We start from the raw sequence: 24,369 nt of genomic DNA, 5'->3' as shown, positions 1-24,369 counted from the left end.
GAGCAAGGTCAAGGGGCCTACACAGGAAATCCAGTTCTTGGGGGTAAAAAGGCAGGATGGACATCGCCATATTCTGATGGATGTGATCAATAAAATAACAGCAATGTCTCCGCCAACTAGCAAAAAGGAAACGCAAGCTTTCCTAGGCCTCGTGGGATTCTGGAGAATGCATGTGCCAGGCTATAGTCAGCTTGTGAGTCCTCTATATCGAGTGACTCGAAAGAGAAACTATTTTGAGTGGGGCCCCGAGCAACAACAGGCCTTTGAACAAATCAAACAAGAAATAGCTCGTGCAGTAGCCCTTGGGCCTGTCCGTACTGAACCAGCTGTGCAAAATATACTGTACACTGCAGCTGGGGAGCATGGGCTCACCTGGAGCCTCTGGCAGAAAACCCCAGAAGAAACTCGAGGTCGACCTCTGGGCTTCTGGAGTCGGGGCTATCGAGGATCAGAAGCCAATTACGCCCCAACTGAAAAAGAAATACTCACAGCATATGAGGGTGTTCGAACCGCTTCAGAAGTTGTGGGTACAGAGGCACAGCTCCTCTTGGCACCGCGGCTACCTGTGTTACACTGGATGTTCAAAGAGAAAATTCCCACTACACACCATGCAACTGATGCTACATGGAGTAAGTGGATAGCGTTAATTACACAGCGGGCTCGAATGGGAAAACCCAATCGCCCAGGAATCCTGGAAGAGGTTATGGACTGGCCGGAAGGCAGAGATTTTGGAGTGCCAACAGAAGAGGTAACCCGTGCTGAAGAGGCACCACCATAAAATAAGTTGCCAGAAGACAGAAAGCAGTATGTGTTGTTTACTGACGGATCCTGCCGTCTGATAGGGAGCCATCGGAAATGGAAAGCTGCTGTGTGGAATCCCATACGATGACTTGTGGAAGCCATGGAAGGGGAAGGTGAGTCGAGTCAGTATGCAGAAGTAAAAGCCATACAATTAGCCCTAGATATCGCCGAAAGAGAAAATTCGCCAGTATTGTATCTCTACACTGACTCATGGATGGTGGCAAATGCTCTGTGGGGGTGGCTGCAGCAATGGAAAGAGAGCAACTGGCAGCGCAGAGGTAAACCTATCTGGGCTGCTACCCTGTGGCAAGATATTGCTGCCCGGGTAGAAAACCTGGATGTTAAAGTACGTCATGTAGATGCCCACATGCCCAAGAGTCACACTACTGAAGAACATCAGAACAACAAAGAAGTGGATCGAGCTTTGAAAATTGAAGTGGCTCAGGTGGACCTAGACTGGGAACGTAAGGGTGAGCTGTTTGTAGCTCGATGGGCCCATGAAACATCAGGACATCTGGGGAGGGATGCCACTTACAGATGGGCTCGTGATCGAGGGGTGGACTTGACCATTGAGGCCATCACACAGGTTACCCATGAGTGTGAGACCTGTGCTGCAATCAAGAAAGCCATGAAGGTAAAATCTCCCTGGAACAGGGGGAGATGACTAGGGTTTCAATATGGTGAGGCCTGGCAAATTGACTACATCGGACCACTCCCAAAAACTCGCCAAGGCAAACGGTACATACTCACCATGGTAGAAGCAACTCCTGGGTGGCTGGAAACATACCCTGTAAACCATGCTACAGCCCGAAACACTATCTTGGGCCTGGAAAGACAAGTATTGTGGCGTCATGGTACACCAGAGAGAATTGAGTCTGACAATGGGAGTCATTTCCGAAACAATCTTGTTACCTCCTGGGCAAAGAGGCATGGTATTGAGTGGGTGTACCACATCCCTTATCACCCACAAGCCTCTGGGAAGGTTGAGAGGTACAATGGACTGTTAAAGACTATGTTACGAGCATTAGGTGCTGGGACGTGGAAACTATGGGACACAAATCTACCAGAAGCCACTTGGCTAGTAAACAATAGGGGGTCTGACAGCCGTGCTGGTCCTGCCGAAACAAAACCCCTACACATAGTGAAAGGAGCTAAAGTCCCCATTAGTGCATGTAGGAAAGTGGATGGGGAAGTCTGTGTAATTATTTCCCTTTAATTAAATTATCCTTATCTCAACCCGTGAGTTGTTCTTTGCTTTACTTCTCCCCCTCCTCATCTAAAGGAGGGGGAGTGAGAGAGCGATTGTGGGGTTTAGCTGCCCAGCACGGTAAAACCACCACATAGGCCTGGGTCAAAAGGTACGTTCAGGTCAACAGGGGGTGTAACAGCAAAAGCCTTCGATGGCTGTGGCAGCAGAGGGGCCCATGGCGTAGCAGTCGGATCAGTAAAGGAGCCTGCAGCTCCCTCACTGGAAAGCCACACGTTTCTGACTGTGGTCCCACGTGGCTCATTAAGGCCTCAGAGACTGCTCGCCAGGTTCCGAGCAATCCCACTGCAACCCTGCCATTTTTAGTTGCAGAGTCCCACACTTTGACCTCAGATTGGTCCCATATTTCAGGCTCATAAACTGTCCAATTATTAATAAGGAGAATAAGCTGTAAGGTTACCAGGACAGCCTTTGTTCCTAAGGACGTATGATTCCCCATAATGCGCAACTGCTTACCAGCGAGAGGCAGTTGTGTGCACAGGTCCGCTTCTCTCAGATCGAGCTTCTCTTCAGCTCCAGTGCGCCTATTTCCAGTGACTTTCTGTATGAGCTTCTCTGAGCCGTTTGCTGAGTTTGGCCGAACCTGTCTTCGTGAGGCAATCAGAATGCCTGTTCCCGTCCTGGTCTCCATTCTGCCAGCCTGTTCCTCTTCACTTCTTTTTCCTGCTTCTTTATTGATATAACTTCATTGTTGTGCCTTTTTTTTCTTTTTTCTCTTTCTTTACGAGCTTCTCTGAGCGTTTTGCTGAGTTCTCATCACCTAAAAGAGGCTTAATTGAGCATCCCACCTCATTGACTTCATTTTTTTCCTCATCTCATTTTGAAACCTATTGACTGTTTCTTAATTTCTCTCTCCATAAATTATTGCCTTTACAACTGAATGCCTGAATTTATTCCCCATCTCATGTCTACACACTACTGCTTTCTGTGATTTATGACATATGTGGTCTTCTATTGTTTAACTCCATAAAGGTACTTTGGATTAAAATTCTGTGGAAGAAGCTATACTCCCAAATGGCTTATGAAGTCAGCATGCACTACTGACTCCTCAGAATCTTGAAAATATAGACAGAAGTTTACAGACATAGTCAAAAGTGGAATCTTTAAAACATTTTCATTGGAATTTATGAACCTGCTACATTGTTACTGAAATTTCTGCCTATTCTTTAAAACTAGCAAAAATAACAACAACAAAAAGCTATTGAAATTCTCCAAACTACAACAAAGCAAATAAGAACTGGGAAAAAAGAATTCTTATTCTTTGGGTATCTGGGGATTCCAGAACATCTGTGGACCTGTTAATCTTGCTTTGTAATAAGTATGTAGGAAATCCAATCAGCTGGGGGATTTAGACAAAACTTGATTAGGGAAGACAACTTTCAAATTCAAAACTATTTTTTTTATATACATTTTAAGTCCTACAAAGTGCAAAGCATTCTTTTTCCTCACATTGACATTAATGGAAAAAAAGATTGTTTAGTAACTTACAGAACTTGGACCAAGAAGGGCCAATGTTTTTGTTTAATAATGTTCATTCCTTCTCTCCTGCACATACTTATACAATGTATGCAACTAAAAATAATAGCACAGTTGAGATTTATCTTCTGCTGCTTCTAATGTACACCTGTTTGCAGTTCATCACCTGCCATTTACTCAGCAAAAACATAATTATGATGCTCTAATTTAAATGTCAAAAAGGTTCACAACTCCATTCGAAAGAATGGGAAATAAGGGGGAAAAATGCTATTTGCATATTAAAGATGCTGCACGACTTTATGAAAAGCTAAAAACACATGAAGACAAACTGCATAAATTAAGACAGCATTGTATAATACTTATGTCTCTGTACTGGTCTTCTAGGCTAAGTTTGTATATGTATCTTGGTGTCCTGGTTTCAGTTGGGATAGAGTTAATTTTCCTCCTAGTAGCTGGTAGGGTACTATGTTTTGGATTAGGATGAAAAGAGTGTTGATAACACACCAATGTTTTAATTGTTGCAGAGCAGTGCTTACACCAAGCCAAGGACTGTTCAGCTTTCTCACTCTGTCCTGCCAGCGGGCAGGCTAGGGGTGCAGCAGGAGCTGGGATGGGACAGACCCAGGACATCTGACTCAAACCGGCCAAAGGGGTATTCCATACCATCTGACGTCATGCTAAACAATATAGGGGTGGTTAGCGGGGGGGGGGGGGGTGCTGCAATTGCATTGTGCATCACTTGTTTGTACACATTATTATTAGTAGTACTATTATCATTATTACTACTATTATTATTATTACTTTCCTGTCTTAATAAACTGTCTTTACCTCAACTCACGGGCTTCACTTTCCCATTTCTCTCCCCCATCCCAGAGAGGGAGGGTGGAGCAAATGGCTGTGTGGTGTTTAGCTGCCGGCCGGGTTAAACCACAACAGTCCTTTTTGGTACCCAACGTGTGGCTCGAAGGGTTGAGATAACGGCAGATCTGACCAGAGTGTGTTAAACTAAAATTGGTATAAGTATTAGATCTGCTTAATAGTGGTTAGTCACAATGTTGATTGCTTTAATCTCAAGTCTGCTGTGCCTGTTTTCCAAATTGAGTTGTATAGCACGTTACTTTATGTGCTCCCTGTCATGCTGTTTATCCTTTCCGGGCCCTGGTTTAAGATCATTATGGTACTGTGTGGTGTAACAACGGCTTATGATACAATGAAATTTCTGGTCATGACTCTAACCTGGTATTTGTACTCGACTCTATACTTTGGAAACCGTATCTCGGAAACTATTAACAATTGCACCTATTGCCTTTTTTTGTCAGGGAGCCAGTCTGTGGAGTGGACGGGGAAGATATTTTTTCCTACCTGTTCACTCTCCCTTTCTCTTTCAGAGAATTATGTTGTATTAAGTTTGGAAATTGTTGAATTTCCTTCAACATAATTCCTATTTTTTTTCCTAAAGGCAACATTGGAAAATGATTATTAAAACATCAATTAATAAAGGAAGATCTATTTTATAAGCAGCAATCTTATGTTTTCTGGCATCCATATCAACACTTCAAGTTGAGGTAAAAACTTATTCAGAAACACCTTACGTGGACTGCAACATTATTATACTCCTGTGAGTACAACTGCATCATGAATCTTCAATTTACAAAACAAGATTCTTAAATTACAATGTTCTGATTTATTTGGCATAAGAAAACTTAATGTGCTTAGGAGATAGCACAGTAATGGAGTCCTCTGTATCAAAACAACATCAAATATGGCTTTTTGGTATTTATTTTTGTATTTCAGCTTAGATTATATACCAACAGCAATATAGTATACTTCCATTCATTTGCTCCAGATAAACATATTATCATCCTCATGTTCACCATTTAATCATATGAAAGATCAAATATTTGCTGGAAATAAGAATAGACAGAAAAGTAGGTCAAGATCAGACAATAAGCAGTGAGCTTTGCATTATGTTTACATTTATAGGCAGCCTGATATACAGTAGTAGACAACAACATAGTTGTAATTTCTCTATGTGGGTTGTTATGTTTTTAGACCATCTGTCTTTCTAAGTCATTTCTGCATGCAAGGAGATAATTAAACATAAGATTCAACTCTAATAAGGATCTAATTAAATATAAGATTAGACTCTATACTGGGGTAATTGGGCTAAACATTTTGTAGTCAATGAGATTCCAGCAACAAAATAAATAAATTTGTAATGACATCAAGTATAGGAACAAAACTTAAAGAATGGTTGTTTCTTTTGGCTGCCCGAGCATCTACCAAGAATATGGAAGGTCACAGTAATGACTCTTTTTTTCAAAACTACAAATAATTAATTTTTTATAGATATAAATTAATATATATATAAATTAATTTTTATAGAATTAGACTGTAAACTACCAGGCTTGGAAGTGATCTTTGGAAGTCTGTTCCAAGTACTCCACTCTCAAGACTCAAACCAGGTGTTTGTATAACTTATTTTAAAACTCCTTCAGTAATGGGGATCCAATGCCTTTTAAGTAATGTGTTCTAAATTTCCAGTATCCTTAAATTCAGGTAATGAAGTAGAGAAAGAAAATTGTAACTTATATCCCTTCCATCTCCTCATTTCTTGTCCTGCCCTTAATGGGCATAAGGAAGATTTTTTTTCCTTTCAATTTGCAAATGCATCTTTACTTATGTGAAATTTCATACGCTGCTTCCTCATTGGCTGATATTTATTTCCTGCAATGTTTCTTACTGGTTTACTGCCTTCAGACTATACTTCTCTGAACTTCCAAATATTTTACTGCTGTTACCTACACATTCAAGTATCTTTCTGAAAGGTTGATTGTCCGTTATGCGTCTGAAAACCTTTGGGATGAAAGGGTGATGATAAGTTACAAAAATGGGAAGTTGGAGTTCCTGGACAGGTCACCAGGCAGCAGAAAAGGGAAGTACAGGAATCCATTCATTCTTTGACAAAAGGCTTTGTAAAAGACATATTTTTCTTTTAGCAGTTAGTATCTTCAGCATAAGCCTCATTTCATCAGAAAATTCCATCTGACTGAGGAATCTTGACATATATTCTGCTAAGAAAAGGAGGCACTACTTAAACCTCCTATGTGCTTTTTCTAGCTCTAGAATTGGTTCACTGTGACCTTGGAGACAAACTAAAACTCACTGTTCTAACATATTTAACTTTTCATAAGTCAGGACGCTTATTTGATGCAGAATATCAAGGTACAACTGTAATGAATTTCCTGTACTGTGTTTATAAAATAAAAACCACAAAGATTCATGCTTAATAAAGAAATATTACATAAAAGACTTAAAAATATTGCATTTGTTAGGAAAAATAAAGGACACGGAAGAGAAGGTTTTAAATACAAAAAAAATACAATTTGTGTTAATGATCTAATTATTGCACATAAGGCTACAGTGAGTTCTTCACCTAAAGCACTGAAATGCCTGTCTCTTGTGAAGCAAATATTGCTTAGGGATGTTCTCAGAGTGGGTATGATTGCAGAGAATGAAACCCATACACGATCCGGAGAATTGTTACAAACTAAGTGTAGGGGATCAATATATTATTTCCCATACTTTTTGTGAACTTCTAACAATTTCTAGCACACATCACTATCTTGCCTTCCTGTGTATTATTTTTCTTCTTTGTCTCTGTGTGTGAGTACAATAATAATAATAAAATACACAAGATCAAAAGAATATAGCTGGTATCAAATATATTCAAAATAGTTAGATTTTCCGATTTTTTAGATCTAGTTTAGATCTAGTTAGGTTTTCCTATTCTTTAGACACAAATAGCTAGAGTATAAACCAGGGTATATCAGAGGTAGTACAGGGTAAATGTATGTATGGTACATCTAGCACTACCTGGTTGCAGGCAGAATACAATTCTGAGAATTTATTATTAAAGCAACAGAATGATAGTGGCCACAATATATTAAAAAGAAAACTGAAAAGAGCAGTAAATAAATAAAGAAGTGGAGACAAACCATGTAGGAGAGCTTCTTTTCTCCATCACATTACTTATCTTATTCTAGCATGACAGACAAGTTTTAGACTACAGAATATTTTTTTCCTACAGGAGGAATATATCATGGAAGATACCTTTTGACTTCTTATCCTAAAGGAACAGCAGGCAGAGTGTATAAGTCTGTCTCATGATATGCATCAAGAAACCTCCAGGAAGTATGAAGTATAAGATCTAAGAAGATAGCCAGGACAAGATACTTTAGTTGAAGCTACTCAACAAGTTGTTACTAGTCAACGGTCTAATAGAAAGACAGAAGTGACTCATTCATTGCCACAGTAGCCTTTACCTGATAAAAAACAGAAGTTGGATTGACATCACCAGGGCTGTTTGCTTAAGCATCACTTGCCTGTCATTATGGTCTCACTCTGGAGGATTCTTTGATTCCTTTAAATAAATACAAGCATTAACATACAAGTGACACCTGTCTGTACTGTGGATTTCTATTGCTGAAATCACAGAATCACAGAAAATGAAAATGAAGATGTTATAGATTCCCCTTATTGTTAAAACTTATACATATAGGCATTTCTAGTGCAGGACTCATCTCATTCTAAAGTAGACATTTAAGATAGCTCAGATGAGATACCACAAAGTTCCCATTTCTCTTAATTGCCAATAGGAAAATGCAGAGTGACCAGGCTCAGATTTAGTCATATCTACATTGCAAATATTTATCTTAAGCTAAAGTGAGTGTTATTTTTCCTGCTGTTTGGTGGTAGTACTGGCATTGACACCCACTCAAGGACTTATGTTTTTCCTTATTGTCATTCTAGGTTAAGTTTTCAAATTCTGTTTACTCAAGATCTCTCAGTGAAAATGAATGGTAGCTTACATTAGCTTAAATTTTAAGCTGTTATCACAGGGTTTCCACACATCTAAGAGTTCCTTTGGTAGTATATAACTTGTATAGCTGAAATGGGTGTCTGCACTGCACTAATATATTCAATGTCTGGGACACTGCAGCAATGACCTATTTCAGTGTCCTGTTCAGCAAGCAGGTCTCTGCCTGGCATAGTGATACACACTGTTCAGACTTCAGAAGGTCTGAATGTAATTTTTACATAAGCAAACAAATATAAAAATTGGTTTCTGCTTATAGTGGACTGCACTAGTCCAATGAATTGGCATTGGCATTGTTCTGTTCTTTAATGGGTCTACTTTTTACTACCTGAAAAATAAGGGGGGGAAAAAAGTATATTGCTAAGAATATACAGGAAGGAATACCATCTTAACAGCTTGTTCTGGATGCCATCTCTAAGCAACTGTAAGAGATGAAGGTTATGAGGAGTAGTCAACATGGATTCACCAAGGGGAAGTCGTGCTCGACCAACCTCGTTGCCTTCTATGATGGCATCACCAGCTGGGTGAAAGGATTTACACACATCCTTTGCCTTTTCTCCTGCATGGACAGATGCAAAAATACAATCAGAAAAGGTATCAATTGAAACATAAACATAAAAAAACAATTGTTTAAGTCTGTTAGTATTAATGTCCATGACTGGGGGAGCATAGTTGGAGTTGGTAATCCTGGTTGAAGTGCTCCCATATCTTCCACGAATTCATTAATTTTCTCAGATAATGGTCTCCATTTTCCATTCCTTTTCTTTATTACAAACACTGGAGAATTCGAGGGCCAGTTGTGGAAACAATATGTCTTGCTTTATGTTCTTAAGCAACTCAGCCTTCGGACCTTATGTATCCTATTCCTCCTGGATCGAAGGGAAACAGATCCGGATCCTTTTCTGGCTCTATAGGGCCTGGACCAAAAGGAAAGTTCAGGTCATCAGGGGGTGCAACAGCAAAGGCCTGCAATGGCAGTAGCGGTGGCAGGGCCGATGGCATAGCAGAAGGATCGGTGGACGAGCCCGCAGCTCCCTCACTATCTGGAAAACCACAGGTTTCTGATTGTGGTCCCACATGGCTCTTTAAGGCCTCAGAGACTGCTTGCCAGGTGCTGAGCAATCCCACCGCAACCTTGTCGTTTTTAGTATCAGAGTCCCACACCTTGACCTCAACTTGATCCCATGTTTCAGGATCATAAACTGTCTGATTCATAATAAAGGGACTAAGCTGGAAGGTTATCAGGACATTTTTTGTTTCTAGGGCCATATGATTCCCCATAGTGCGCAAGTGCTTACATCCAGCCAGCGAGGGGCAGTTGTGTGCGCGGGTCCGCTTCTCTCAGCTTCTGCTTCCTTCCAGCTCTGGTGCGCTTCTTTCCAGCGACTTTCAATACGAGTTTCTTTCCAGCTCCGGTGCACTTCCATTCAGCGACTTTCAGTATGAGCTTCTTTCCAACTTGGGTGTGGTTCTTTCCAGCAACTTTCTGTACGAGCTTCTTTGAGCAGTTTGCTGAGTTCAGCCAAACCTATCTTCAGGAGGCAATCAATGTCCCCATTCCTTTCCTGGTCCCTGTTCTGTTAGCCTGTCCCTGTTTTTTCATTTTTTTTTGTTTTTTTTTGTCCCTGTTCTATTAGCTTGTCCCTGCTCTTCAGGTAGTCCCTGTTCATTTTCTTTATGTCCCTGTTCCTTTTCTTCATGTCCCTGTTCGGGTGCCATTTGTGGCGTAAGGACCACACGGACACCAGGGTTCTTTCAGGATCAGTAACTGCTACCACTTTACTGATGACATAACTTCAACGTTCTCTTATTGAGGACATAACTTCATCCATATTGAGGACAGACTCCCTTCTTATACCATTTGCCCCACATCAGTACTTTTCTATGAACTATTCATTGGTCAACAACTTTGCTCGGCAACAGCTAACACCCAGAAACTTCCATGACTCAACAGCTGGAGAGCAAGCAGTCCAAGACAGCAAGGCGTCTCCTGAATTACCCTTCTTTGTTCCTTCTAAACTCTACATTCCTGATGGCCTCATCTTTAAGAGTCTAATGTTATCACCAACAATGGGGCTTGTCGACCCCAATGGCTACACTCCCATAGCATCTCACTCACACAGCACAATCATGCAATCAGAAAAAAGGGGCTGCCTTGACCTTCTCATTCATACCACAAGAGTATATCACTTAAAACAATAACCAAACTTGTTTGTATTGTCTCTGGCCATGTTCTTCATGGAGTAACTCACTTCACAACAATACCTTGTCTCAAAGATGCTTACACAAATGCTTTCAACATGAGATACCCAGACATTTAAAAATAAGACATACACTTATTACCACTCCAGTTAATATCCTTCCAGCAGCTGCAAATATTACCAAAGTAACCTTGTCACAATTGTGAGGGGCCAGTTTACCCTTCTCCTGCTTCTTATACAGTCATTAGCAGGTTCGTCCTGGCTCCCAATACTGGGATGCAGCGGTAACCTCAGATTTGCTCGATCTGCTCACAAGATCATTAGCGACCACTCTATTGGTCAGCAAATCCCCTTGACCACTATATCGATCAGCCTGTAGGGTACCCTCCTCCCTTATGGGGACTATGCCGTACGCCAGACGTCTCTGCGCAGTTTACCAGCAGCCCCAGCCAAGCACGGGCATCCCCTACGACTTTCTGGCCCCTTTTGTTAAACATCAAATACCCTGATTTATGCTTTCCTTGGAGAAAACAAATGTTTTTGCAGAAATACAGTTTGGACATAGGGTAGAAAGGCAGGTACTTATAATTTTTTACTTTAAATGAAGCCAGAATATGTTAAGTTGCAAAAGACAGAAAGGAATCCTCAAGAGAGTAATATATATATACACACACTTTTTCTTCTGACATTATCTACTGAAATTCATGAAAGAGCAATATCAGAGAGCAGTAAACTTCACATTGCAGAATTTTCAAAAGACTTGCAATTTTGTGATTTTTCTCTCCTTCTAACGTGTGATTCTGTTAGGGGGGTGACATTTTTAGAAGCTTTTCCAGCTAAAGAAGCAATCATGTTATATAAAGCACTAAGGGTTTGCAAAATGGCAGAAAAATAGCCACGGCAAACAGTGTCTGCACTAGAACAGAAAGAAAGAAGAAGGAAGGACACTGAGGAAAAGAAAAAGAAAAAAGAAAAAAGAAAAAAAAGAAAAAAAAAAGGATTGCCTTAGGTTGCAGGATAAACTTGCAACAGTCAGAGCAGGAATGACAGGGACCTGGGTCATCTACTGTAGCAGGTCTACTGATTGAAATAAAGCTAGAGAACGAAGAGAGAGGCTTGGATTTTTTTGGATTTTTTGTTGGTTATTGGAGTCTCTTTCTCTGTGTTAATCCAAAAATTGATTCTGGAAAAGTGCTGAGTCTGTAAATGTAATAGGAGAAACTGGCCAACAAGAAAAGGTGTTTTTTTTTGTTTTGTTTTGTTTTGTTTGTTTGTTTGTTTTTTAATGCTTGAAATTTAAATTGGGGGAAAATGACTGAAACACATCAATTTTTATACTTGCCCAATTCACCAAGACCCTTATTGAGAAGGGACTTGCTGGAAAAATGGGATGCAAAATTTCTTTCAAACAAGGGAAAATGGAAATAAAAGTTACATATTATCCCTGTCGAGTCCAGAGAAAGCTCCAGGCAGGACTCCCTGAATGGATGTAATTATGAATCAAGTGTCCCTGAGTTTGGGCTACAGAAATCGCACACAAATCCATGGGTCCCAATGGGATGCATCCACGTGTGCTAAGGGAGTTAGCAGAGGTGATTGCCGAACCGCTCTCTATCAACTTTGAAAGGTCCTGGAGAACAGGAGAGGTGCCTGAAGATTGGAGGATAGCCAGTGTCACTCCAGTCTTCAAGAAGGGCAAGAAGGAGGATCTGGGAAACTACAGGCCATTCAGTCTCACCTCTGTCCCTGGAAAGGTGTTGGAACAGCTTGTTCTGGATGCAAGCAATTGGAAGAGAAGAAGGTTATGAGGAGTAGTCAGCATGGATTCACCAAGGGGAAATCGTGCTCAACCAACCTCGTTGCCTTCTATGATGGCATCACCAGCTGGGTAGATGGGGGGAGAGCAGTGGATGTCATCTACCTTGACTTTAGCAAGGCTTTTGATACTGTCTCCCATGACATCCTGATAGCAAAGCTGAGAAAGTGTGGGATAGATGAATGGACAGTAAGGTGGGTTGAGAACTGGCTGACTGGTCAAGTTCAGAGGGTAGTGTTTGGTGGCGCAGAGTCCGGCTGGAGACCTGTGACTAGCGGTGTTCCCCAGGGGTCGGTGCTGGGTCTGGTCTTGTTCAACATCTTCATCGACAACCTTGATGAAGGAATAGAGTCTGCCCTCAGCAAGAACGCTGATGACACAAAGCTGGGAGGAGTGGCTGACACGCCAGAAGGCTGTGCTACCATTCAGCAAGACCTGGACAGGCTAGAGAGATGAGTAGGAAGAAACCAAATGAGGTTTAATAAGAGCAAGTGTAGAGTCCTGCACCTGGGAAGGGACAACCACACGTATCAGTACAGACTGGGGGATGACCTGCTGGAGGGGAGCTCTGAGGAGAAGGACCTGGGGTTCCTGGTGGACGACAGGTTGACCATGAGCCAGCACTGTGCCCTTGTGGCCAAGAGGGCCAATGGGATCCTGGCATGCATTAAAAGGAGCATAGCCAGCAGGTCAAGGGAGGTGATCCTCCCCCTCTACTCACCTGGAATACAGTGTCCAGTTCTGGACTCCCCGGTACAAAAAATACAGGTACAACAATAAGCAAGACATATCGTTCAAAAGGAATGGAAAATGGAGACCGTTAAGTCATGGAACTGGGAAGGATTGTTTGTTACCTTTTCTGATTGTACATACATGTATGTATAGGAGTACTCGAGTTTAGTAAGTCATGGAACTTAAAGGATTGTTTGTGTTATAAATGAAGTCTCAACTCAATCTGAATTTTGTAATATTTATACCTATAAAAGGTATAAAAGGCATAAAAGGTATAAAAGGTATAAAAGGCAAGTAAACAGCGCTGGGTGTGCGGGGAGTCTACGCTCCACCAACACGCACACACGAACATTAAACATACTAAATATACAAAACATTGCTTTACATACTAAACCCAAGTATGCCTATACATATGTACAATCAGGAAAGGTAACAAACAATCCTTTAAGTTCCATGACTTACGAAAATCGAGTATGCCTATACATATTCATGATCAGAAAAGGTAACAAACAATCCCTTAAGTTCCATGACTTAACAGTCTCCATTTTCCATTCCTTTTCTTGATTACTAACAAGTCTCCATTTTCCATTCCTTTTGAACAATATGTCTCACTTTAAGTTGTCAAGCAACTTGGTCTTCAGGCCTTATGTATCCTGTTCTTCCCGGATCAAAGAGAAGCATATCCATCTCCTTTTCAAGGCCAATAGGCCTGGGTCAAAAGGCACATTTAGGTCAACAGGGGGCGTAACAGCAAAAGCCTTTGATGGCTGTGGCAGCAGAGGGGCCGATGGCGAAGCAGTTGGATCAGTAGAGGAGCCCGCAGCTCCCTCACTATCTGGCAAGCCACACGTTTGTGACTGTGGCTCCACGTTGTTGCAGGAAGCACGGCCGAAAGCACGACAGACACCAGCAGAGTCAGATCATGCTCCATTTTATTGCCCGAATAGCCTAACTTTTATAGAGAACTTAACAGGGGTGGACAGTGTTTCACACAAGATTATTGGTCAAAAGCACCCAGACAAACAGCTACAAGAAAACAACCCCACCTGCAAGAAAACAACCCCCTTGTGATTAGCAGTCACATAGACCTTGTCCTTGAGGCCAGCTACTGGTAACAATATTTTCCTGAATTCCTCAATTGGGCGATGTGGGAACACTGTCATGGGAACTTCTCATAGTTGCCCTGGTAGCTTGGTTTGCTCAGCTACAGCAAGCCATGGGATTTTTGCTGTTTCAAGAAATCCCTCAACAATTCCCCCTTCTTCTTTTGAGCAAACCAAGCCCGACACAACAGTTTTACAAGTAACTCTTTAGCTATATTTACAACACACAACGATGATTACCACCGCCATAAACCAAATCCTTAATCCCCTTGTGATTAAACCCAGCAATCATCTACACTTTGTTTCAAACAAGTCAGTGAACCATTGATTGAAAGGATTGATACCATATTGAATCTTTCTCATGTGCTCTTTCAGGAAAGTAATGGATTTGTGAATTGACTCATTATGATCAGAAAGGTTTAAACAGTACATTCCCTTAAAGTCCTCACACCCATTCCTTTGAGCCAAAAGCAAGATGTCAATAGCAGCTTGATCCTGTAAGAGCACATGTCGCAGACTATTTTGATCTGGTAACATCTCCTCAAGTATCTCTGTCGTGGCATAGGCTTGCCTCTCGGCCCAGCATACCAATTTTCTAAGTTGTTACGTGTGGCCGCAGATGCCACTCCAGGCACTGAAATTGCTAATGCCGCTCTAGCTGCAACCCCACACAATTCAACATTATCATTGCAATCCAATGCAAGCAATGTCCATTTATGTCTGGTGATCTCACGCAACTGTAACAAGCTAGGAGCAAATACAATGAGTTTATCTATGTAACATGGACATCTGATAGCATTTGCAGGGATACCTTGCCAGGCCCCATTCCCACAAATCAGAAGCACATCAGGAGGTAAGGCCAAAGCTGTACAATTGTTCCAAACACTGTAGTTGTTACCCCTTGTCTCCATGCTATAAACCCCTAAACCCTGCTTAGCAGCGTCATTGCAATCACAGGTGTTATTTGTGTCTTTGTACCAGTATGGCCTTTTCCAGGTTCCTGTAGCAGGAATCATCTGATATCCACGGCTACGTTCACTTTTGTAGCCACCTTTCAGGTTGATACACATTTGACTACAGATACCAAGGTTTTGACATTCATCAATGTCTCCACAGTTTCTCTTGTCTATAAACTCAAACCCAGCTGGACAGTCACATTCATTTATGATGCATTCCTCCAGGGGCTCATCACCCCAGTCCTTGCAGTCTCTCTGCTGGTTACACACTTTATTGATATCTATGCATTCTCCACTTCTGCAGTTGAATTTACCAGGTCCAGAGCACTGAATAACATTGTTACAGTTTGCTTCATCAGTGCCATCCAGACAGTCTCTCACACCACTGCACTGCCTACTCCCATGGACACAGTTCCCATCTTCACATCTGAACTGGTCTGGCCTGCAGGTCCAGGAAGGGCAGTTAATTTCATCACTTCCATCCTTGCAATCAGGATCTCCATCACATCGCCACTTCTTGTGGATACATTCACCTGAGCCGCACTGCACCTCACTCGTAGAACACTTCACTGGAGGTGCAGGCTGGCGGACACACTGCTCCAAAGATTCATCCGAGTGGTCGGAGCAGTCAGCATCATCAACACACACCCAGCTGATAGGGATGCAGGTAGAACTCTTGCACTGAAACTCATGAACACCACAGGTAGGAGGTGCACACTCCAGCTCATCGCTACCATCACTGCAGTCATCTTGAACATTGCAGACAAAGCTTTTGGAAATACATTGCCCACTACTGCATGTGAATTCTGCTGCACTACAAGTCACAATGCCACAATTCTCTTCATCTTCTCCACTGTCACAGTCCTTTTCACCATCACATTTCCAGGACACTGGGATACGCTGGGTTGACTGAGGACCATAGCTGATTTCATTTACCCGGCATGTTCTCGTATGACACAGCTCAGCACTCTCATCAGACCCATCTTCACAGTCCGGATCCCCATCACACTGCCATCTATTTGGCACACACTGACCACTGTTGCACACAAAGTCAGATTCAGCACACGTCTTCTTCACACAAGCACTCTCATCACTGCCATCTAAGCAGTCTTCACATTTTGCTCTAGCACCATCGGCAGCAGTGCACAGGCCGGCGAGGGCGAGCAGCAGGCAGAGTGCCCCGCAGCGCTGCAGCACCCACCGCCGCCCTGCACCTGTGTCACTTATACTGCTCCTATTACCCATGCTGTTAGTGTCAGTGGCATCCTCCTGGTACCGTTTCTGTCTTTGTCGCCCCTTACTCTCCCCCTTTTCTTTTTTTTGCCACTGACCATTCACCACAAATGGATGAGACACATGATTACTAGTTAGGAAAGAGAGTGTAACGTCTGCTATACGGCTGCAGGCCGTGCCAGCTGCAACCCTAGAAGCTGTTTGTGAACGAGCCTGACTGACGGTGGTCATTTGGCAGTGTAATCTGCGTCTCTGCACTCCTGCCCTGCAATAGAGCTAAATTGTCATTAATAGTCTGTAGAATGTGGCAACCCCACGGAATGTTATCCAGAAACATAGTTATAACACCGATCTGGGGACGAATAGTCTTTTTTGCATTGCAAGATAACTTCTTATAAAAAGAATGCCAGAGAGAAGCAGCACAGCCCCTGCTGCCGCTGCCTCCATGGTTCCGTCAGACAGGCTGCAGGGTCCTGATGTCCGTCCCTCTGCTCTGTGCCGACTTGCCACACGGTGAGGATCGGCTGCCGTTGTCCACTGATGCCTCTGGTCTCCCGTAGCAACTCGATCTCGGATGGCCCGTATCGCACCGCGATTACTTCAATTTCATGCGATTATTTCAAATTTCCCGCGTCCCCCCGCGATTCCGCGTCTCTCCGCGATTCCCTTTTCCGCGTCTCTCCGCGATTCCGCATCTCTTCGCGATTCCCTTTTCCGCGTCCCCCCGCGATTCCGCGTCTCACCGCGATTCCTTTTTCCGCGTCTCTCCGCGATTCCACGTCTCTCCGCGATTCCTTTTTCCGCGTCCACCCGTGATTCCGCGTCTCTCCGCGATTCCCTTTTCCGCGTCTCTCCGCGATTCCGCGTCTCTTCGCGATTCCCTTTTCCGCGTCCCCCCGCGATTCCGCGTCTCACCGCGATTCCTTTTTCCGCGTCTCTCCGCGATTCCGCGTCTCTCCGCGATTCCTTTTTCCGCGTCCACCCGCGATTCCGCGTCTCTCCGCGATTCCCTTTTCCGCGTCTCTCTGCGATTCCGCGTCTCTCCGCGATTCCCTTTTCCGCGTCTCACCGCGAGTCCTTTTTCCGCGTCCCCCCACGATTCGGCGTCTCTCCGCGATTCCCTTTTCTGCGTCTCTCCGCGATTCCGCGTCTCACCGCGATTCCTTTTTCCGCGTCTCTCCGCGTCCCGTTTCTCACCCCGAGGCCGTTGCCCACGTCGGTTAGTAGGGTGTTTCAATGCTTCTCTCTGTGCGGTGGTCGGCTTGCCATGTGCCTCGGACCCCACGGCGCCGCTCCGATGTCCCGGCGCCGCTCCGATGTCCCGGCCTCAGCCTGTTAGGGTCTCAGCCTGTTCGGGCGCCATATGTTGTAGGAAGCACGGCCGAAAGCACGACAGACACCAGCAGAGTCAGATCATGCTCCATTTTATTGCCCGAATAGCCTAACTTTTATAGAGAACTTAACAGGGGTGGACAGTGTTTCACACAAGATTATTGGTCAAAAGCACCCAGACAAACAGCTACAAGAAAACAACCCCACCTGCAAGAAAACAACCCCCTTGTGATTAGCAGTCACATAGACCTTGTCCTTGAGGCCAGCTACTGGTAACAATATTTTCCTGAATTCCTCAATTGGGCGATGTGGGAACACTGTCATGGGAACTTCTCATAGTTGCCCTGGTAGCTTGGTTTGCTCAGCTACAGCAAGCCATGGGATTTTTGCTGTTTCAAGAAATCCCTCAACACCACGTGACTCTTTAAGGCCTCAGAGACTGCTCGCCAGGTGCCGAGCAATCCCACTGCAACCCTGCCATTTTTAGTTGCAGAGTCCCACACCTTGACCTCAGTTTGGTCCCACATTTCAGGCTCATAAACTGTCCAATTATTAATAAGGAGAATAAGCTGTAAGGTTACCAGGACAGCCTTTGTTCCTAAGGACGTATGATTCCCCATAATGCGCAACTGCTTACCAGCGAGAGGCAGTTGTGTGCACAGGTCCGCTTCTCTCAGCTCGAGCTTCTCTCCAGCTCCAGTGCGCCTATTTCCAGCGACTTTCTGTACGAGCTTCTCTGAGCAGTTTGCTGAGTTTGGCCGAACCTATCTTCATGAGGCAATCAAAGTGCCTGTTCCCGTCCTGGTCTCCATTCTGCCAGCCTGTTCCTCTTCACTTCTTTTTCCTGCTTCTTTATTGATGTAACTTCATCGTGTTGCCTTTTTTCTTTTTTTCTTCTCCTTTCTTGAGGGCAGGCTCCCCTCTTATACCCTTCTCTCCACAGCAGTTCTTTTCAAAACAACTTTTCATTGGTCAAACAACTTTGAATCATATGCTGTTAATATTTCCTTTTCAGTTGGGGTGTAATTGGCTTCTGATCCTCGATAGCCCCAGCTCCAGAACCACAGGGGTCGACCTCGAGTTTCTTCTGGGGTTTTCTGCCAGAGGCTCCAGGTAAGCCCATGCTCCCCAGCTGCAGTGTAAAGTATGTTTTGCACAGCTGGTCCAGTCCGGACAGGCCCAAGGGCTACTGCACGAGCTATTTCTTGTTTGATTTGTTCAAAGGCCTGTTGTTGCTCGGGGCCCCACTCAAAATAGTTTCTCTTTCGATTCACTCGATATAGAGGACTCACAAGCTGACTATAGCCTGGCACATGCATTCTCCAGAATCCCACGAGGCCTGGGAAAGCTTGTGTTTCTTTTTTCTAGTTGGCGGAGACATTGCTGTTATTTTATTGATCACATCCATCAGAATATGGCGATGTCCATCCTGCCTTTTTACCCCCAAGAACTGGACTTCCTGTGCAGGTCCCTTGACCTTATTCTCTTTAATAGCAAAGCCAGCTTTCAGAAGAATTTGGATTACTTTCTTCCCTTTCTCAAAAACTTCTTCTGCTGTGTTGTCCCACACGAATATATCATCAACAGACTGCAGTTGTTCAGGAGCTCCCCCTTGTTCCAGTGCAGGCTGGATCAGTCCGTGGCAAATAGTAGGGCTTTTTTTCCACCCCTGGGGCAGTCGATTCCAGGTGTATTGGATGCCCCTCCAAGTGAAAGCAAAATGCTGATTCTTAGTGGCTGAAATATCACTCCGTCTAGATGAGGATGGATATGCTCGTTCTACAAGTTGGTCAAGTCTTTCGGACAGTTTCTCCACAGCTGAGACACAGGACTGTAGCGGAGCAGAGAGATTGTCTTCATATTTTTGAAGCTGGCAGGACAGATTATACACTGTTGGTCCCATCCTCTCCTCCCAGTTAATTACTGCCAGCGTACTGGCACGTGCTGATGGTGCACTCCGCACAAATTTATGTCACATGGATGTTGTGCACTGGACTTCATCGGGGTCTTGAGGTGTCTGGGCATTGTCCAAATCACTATAAATCATCTCCTGCACAGCTAATTCCTGCAGATGCTGGAGACCTTTATCCATAGTGGTCCACTTGCCTACTTGATATACATATCTTCCTTATGGGGATATCTTTCTTTCACAGCTGCCAGGAGTCGCCTCCAGAGGCTGAGAACTTGTGCCTCCTTCCCAGTTACTTTGTCAATTACCATTTCTCTAGAGAGGCATCCCAGCTGCTTGGCTTCATTGCCTTCTAATTGTTGGCTATTGGCCCCTGCATCCCAGCATCGAAGCAGCCAGGTGAGGATGTGCTCACCTGGATGATGACCATAATCCTTTCGTATTTCTCACAACTCACTCAAGGATAGAGATCGAGTAGTTTCTGATTGATTTATGATTTCAGTCTCTTCTCCCTGATGTTGCCATGATGACGCTGCTTTAGAGCTGCCTGCCTTTTCCTCTTCTCCCTCATCCTTAGGAGGAGCTTCTTTCCTCACTAAATGAGCTGACTTCCGTTTCCATTGTTTTAACTTGACTATGGGAGCAACTGATACCATAGTCGGTTGGTCCTCTGGGTCAGCCACAGCATGTGTTATCTGGTCATCAGACTCAGAGACTTCCTCCCTCTCTTCAAGGTGCTGGATGATGTTAAATAGTGTTTGATAGGAGTAAGCCAGGACCCATATAGGAGTATTCAAAGAATTTGCATCTCATCTAAGAAAAGGCAGTATATAGAAACCCTTCTTCTAAGGATCTTGGTATTGCAAGGAATCTATTAAGTATTCAGAACAGAAGAGGTCTATGCTTTTAAAATCATTTTCTAGTATTATAAGGTTGTCTTTCATTTGTAAGATTACTTTAGTGGGCCTGGAAACTGTTTTTTATACATCATTAATGTAGACTGCTTATATTCCTAGAGGCTGTTATAGGTAAAGCAAATATCTTTTAAATTGGATATTAGGAAGAACTTCTTTGCTGAGGGGGTTGTTAGGCATTGGAATGGGCTGCCCAGGGAAGTAGTTGAGTCACCATCTCTGGAGGTCTTTGGTCTTTAAAAGATATTTAGATGTAGAGCTTAGTGATATGATTTAGTGGAGGGCTGGTTAGTGTTAGGTCAGAGGTTGGACTAGGTGATCTTGGAGGTCTCTTCCAACCTAGATGATTCTTTGATTCTGTGATTCTGTGATCTTTTTTTTTGTTGATGTTGTTGATATAGAAAGAGCACAAAAATTCAAAATACACACAGGCCTAAAAAAAGCAGACAAGAACAACACTCCTATTTCTTTCTATGAGGCCATGATTTCATCTCAAATGTATGCAAAGAGCTTCCTTCATTTTATGTTTTTCCTCATGTTTGACGTATTTTGATAAAAAAAAAAACCTTTAATTAATACTGTAGCAAATTGATAAGTAACTAATTGCATTAAAGTGGTATAAGCATTAATTCTGAGTTACATGCAAGCACTGCTATGCTTCTGGTATCAGCTCAGTGATTTTACAATTACTGTTAGCCATGGATGATAAGAAAGAGTACTAGGCATGATTCTTATTTGTTAAAATAGTAAAAGGGCTTGTTTAAAGAGACAAGTAGTTCAGTAAATTTGAGAGACATTCTGAACCTAATTCTGATGCTCTAACCAATCTTTTGTCACTGTTTCAATTTCTTTCACTTACCTGCCAGAAATTCTGGCAATAATTAAAGCCAATAAGTGTAATAAATATGAAAAAAAAATTAATATTTGGTTATATTGATACTTTGGTATTAAGCTTAATACCATAGAGAACATTTAGAAGGTAGCAACTAAAAGTTTGATGGATACAAAGTCACATTCCCCAGTATCACTTACCAGGTATAGCTGTAAAAAGAATACAGAGTTTCCTAAAGACAGAAAGAAAAGTAGTGAAGCATAGATGCTACTCAGCCTCCCTTGCAAAGAAAAAAAGAAAAAAAAAAAAATAAGAGGAACACTTAGTGACTTGAATTTTATACTTCTGTAAAGCAATTGGTTTGAATGAATTCTTATTTATTAATTATTCATTAAAACATTTGCACTTCTTCAGACATATTAACAAAGTTAATTAATGATTCATGGCTAGAAATGGACCCCTGTAAAAGGGATATATGATGGACATCTGCCCTCATTTTGAAGCTGTTTTTTTTTTGTTGTTGTTAATTTTGTCTGTAACTACAGCCAGCATGATCAGCTGGTATATGTATTAGTCTTGTGAGGAATGTTTTGACAATTCGTGTCCATAAAGAACAATTCTGTTTGAATCCTGTCTGCCTCTGGGCCCTGCACTGGCAATTTAATTCTTGAACCACAGATGCAGTGTGTCCCAGTCTCCCCCTCATTCTAGTCAATTTATCACTTCTTAAATTTATGAACCTGTTTGCTTTTGTTATTCCGGACTTCTATTTCTAACACTGCTATAGATGTGTCTGTGAATGGCTGGGGAAGAATGTTTTAATTACTCGTGTGTCTGGGAGTTTCAGAACAACTGATAACAACTAGTGACTGTTATGGGATACTATGCGGATCTTTGGTATCTGGTTGGGGGGGCCGAGAGATAAAGAGGAAGGAGAAAGAAGCTGAAGGACGGCTGGGAGACAAGACTTGAAGAGGATGTTCTATAAACTTGGCATGGTGCCCAGTAAGTACAAAGGGGGAGAGGAAGACTACGAGCCTTCAGCATGAAAGACCCCTAGAGACCCCCAGAAGAGACCCCCAGAGGAGACTGCGCATGTTCCAGTAGGAGGGACTGGACCCCGGAAGCTAATTATAATAATCTATTTTTTTAGAAGTAGTAATGAATATGTATTAGTCTAGGAGCATAAAAATCAGCTGCTTGATGTAACTGGTGTGCATCCTGGTGGAGCGGAGACTCCCGGTGCACCCAGCGCTGTTTGCTTACCTCTATTCCTTTATATTCTTTCAATAAATCCTATTTTTTTATTTAATCCTAATTTGAATCCTGAGCCATTTATAACAATTTGGGGGCTCGTCCGGGATGGCTATAGTTCCTGAATTCTGATTTAATCTAGGAGAGGCGCCCCACCATTTGGTGGCTCCTGTTTGAGTTGGATCGGGACTAATGCCATCCTGAACCTGAATAAAGGTAAGCAAAGAATTTGATTTTTTTGGAGCTCACTTGCCGGCTGTTTTTTGCCCGTAATTCTGCGTGCGAAGATCCGGACGAAGACGACAGGGTCGTTTGGATACCATTCGGTTGGATTCCGGTGTCCGGAATCGAACCGGATGAAGACGACAGTCGTTTGTGGATACCGTCTGGTTCGATCCCAGACGAAGACAGCAGAGATGCTTGTGGATACCGTCCAGTTGGACTCTGGATGAAGACGACATTCGTAAGATACCGTCCGGTTTGGTAAAGGTGCGGTTGCCAGTGTTTGTGTGTGAGAGTGTAACTGAGACTTGTAAAGTCAGCGTGGAGGTCTTTTTTGTTTTCTCACTGGTTCTAATCTCCTGTCGGGGGGGGCTGGTGAAGAGAGGGATACGTGGGTGGGTGATAGGTCCTAAACCCCCTGCAAGACACTCTCACTGGGGGCAACCAAGGGCTGTGGGAATTGCCACTAGTAAAATTCCCGGATGGGTCAGATAAAATCGAAGACCAAGGACCAGAAAGGGAGCAAATTACCAGATATATGACCAAAAAGTCCATTATGAATAATGATTAGAAATTGGAACAATAGGGGCCCCAGAAAATTAAAGAGTAAATTAAAAATGATCCAGTATTTTATGACAGAATAACCAAAAGAACCTTTAAGACCCCATGTATTTTGATCCACGGAGGACGGGGTCTGTCAGGCTTTGAACATTAATAGTAGAATACCTGTGGATCCGGAAAAGAGCAAGCTGAAACATTGGAATTAGAAATTAGAGAGCAATTGATTAAGAATGAATATGTGCTACATTTGTGCCTGTGCTGCACTTATACCTCCAGATAACAGGAGCCTCTCAGACCCCGAGAACCAGATCAAAAACAACCTCATGGTTCGGACTTTAATCAAGGGGTCTGAGATAAGGAGGACTGTTCACAAAGGGACAGGTTAGGGATATGTATAGGAATGTTCATGTATATGTAACTCTTTACTAAAGCAATTTGCCACGTTAGGCGTGTACGACTTTGGCGGGACTACCCGCCCTGTGCTGCATAGAACTGAGTAAACATACCTACTTTACAATCTTACTGATTGTGGAGTCAGCTTTCTGTGAGTCATTTTGGTGAGCCAGGCAGGAGACACTCTGCTCGGCTGCAGGATCGGCTGCAGCGTGGACGCCCCTAGGTGCACCCTGAGTGTTTTTGCTTGGAGGAGACTCCACACTCGGCTGTTCACCGCAGGAGCACAGATCTCCTGAAACTGCAGACAAACGGTATGTTTTCGGCTGCTGGAGGGATATTAACTGGAGTGTTAATAATTGTATGTGTTTTTATGTATGTATTTTGTGTTGACATTTTGTATATTGTAATATTTGCATATTGTATGTATTTTGTGTTGAAAGTATTTGTGTAAATGTAAGGGTTTGAAACAAAGTGTTACAAGTCAC

General features: G+C 43.0%; 1 protein-coding gene across 1 annotated transcript in view; it reads right to left on the bottom strand.

Annotated features, from left to right (window-relative positions):
- LOC311220846 (very low-density lipoprotein receptor-like) overlaps nt 1–16,476 on the bottom strand; it is a gene marked incomplete at both ends in the record, with an annotated part of 163,118 nt that extends 146,642 nt beyond the window's left edge. The window contains one exon of the mRNA XM_084304489.1: nt 15,231–16,476. Within this exon, the coding sequence (XP_084160615.1) occupies nt 15,231–16,476 (1,246 nt within the window). The remainder of the gene's footprint in view (nt 1–15,230) is intronic.
- Nucleotides 16,477–24,369: the final 7,893 nt, after the last annotated feature.

Source organism: Netta rufina (assembly GCF_964035555.1).
Source record: "Netta rufina genome assembly, chromosome: W".
In the NCBI taxonomy this organism is placed as follows: Eukaryota; Metazoa; Chordata; class Aves; order Anseriformes; family Anatidae; genus Netta; species Netta rufina.
Note: the sequence above shows the minus strand (reverse complement) of the source record. Positions and strands in the feature narration are given on the sequence as shown.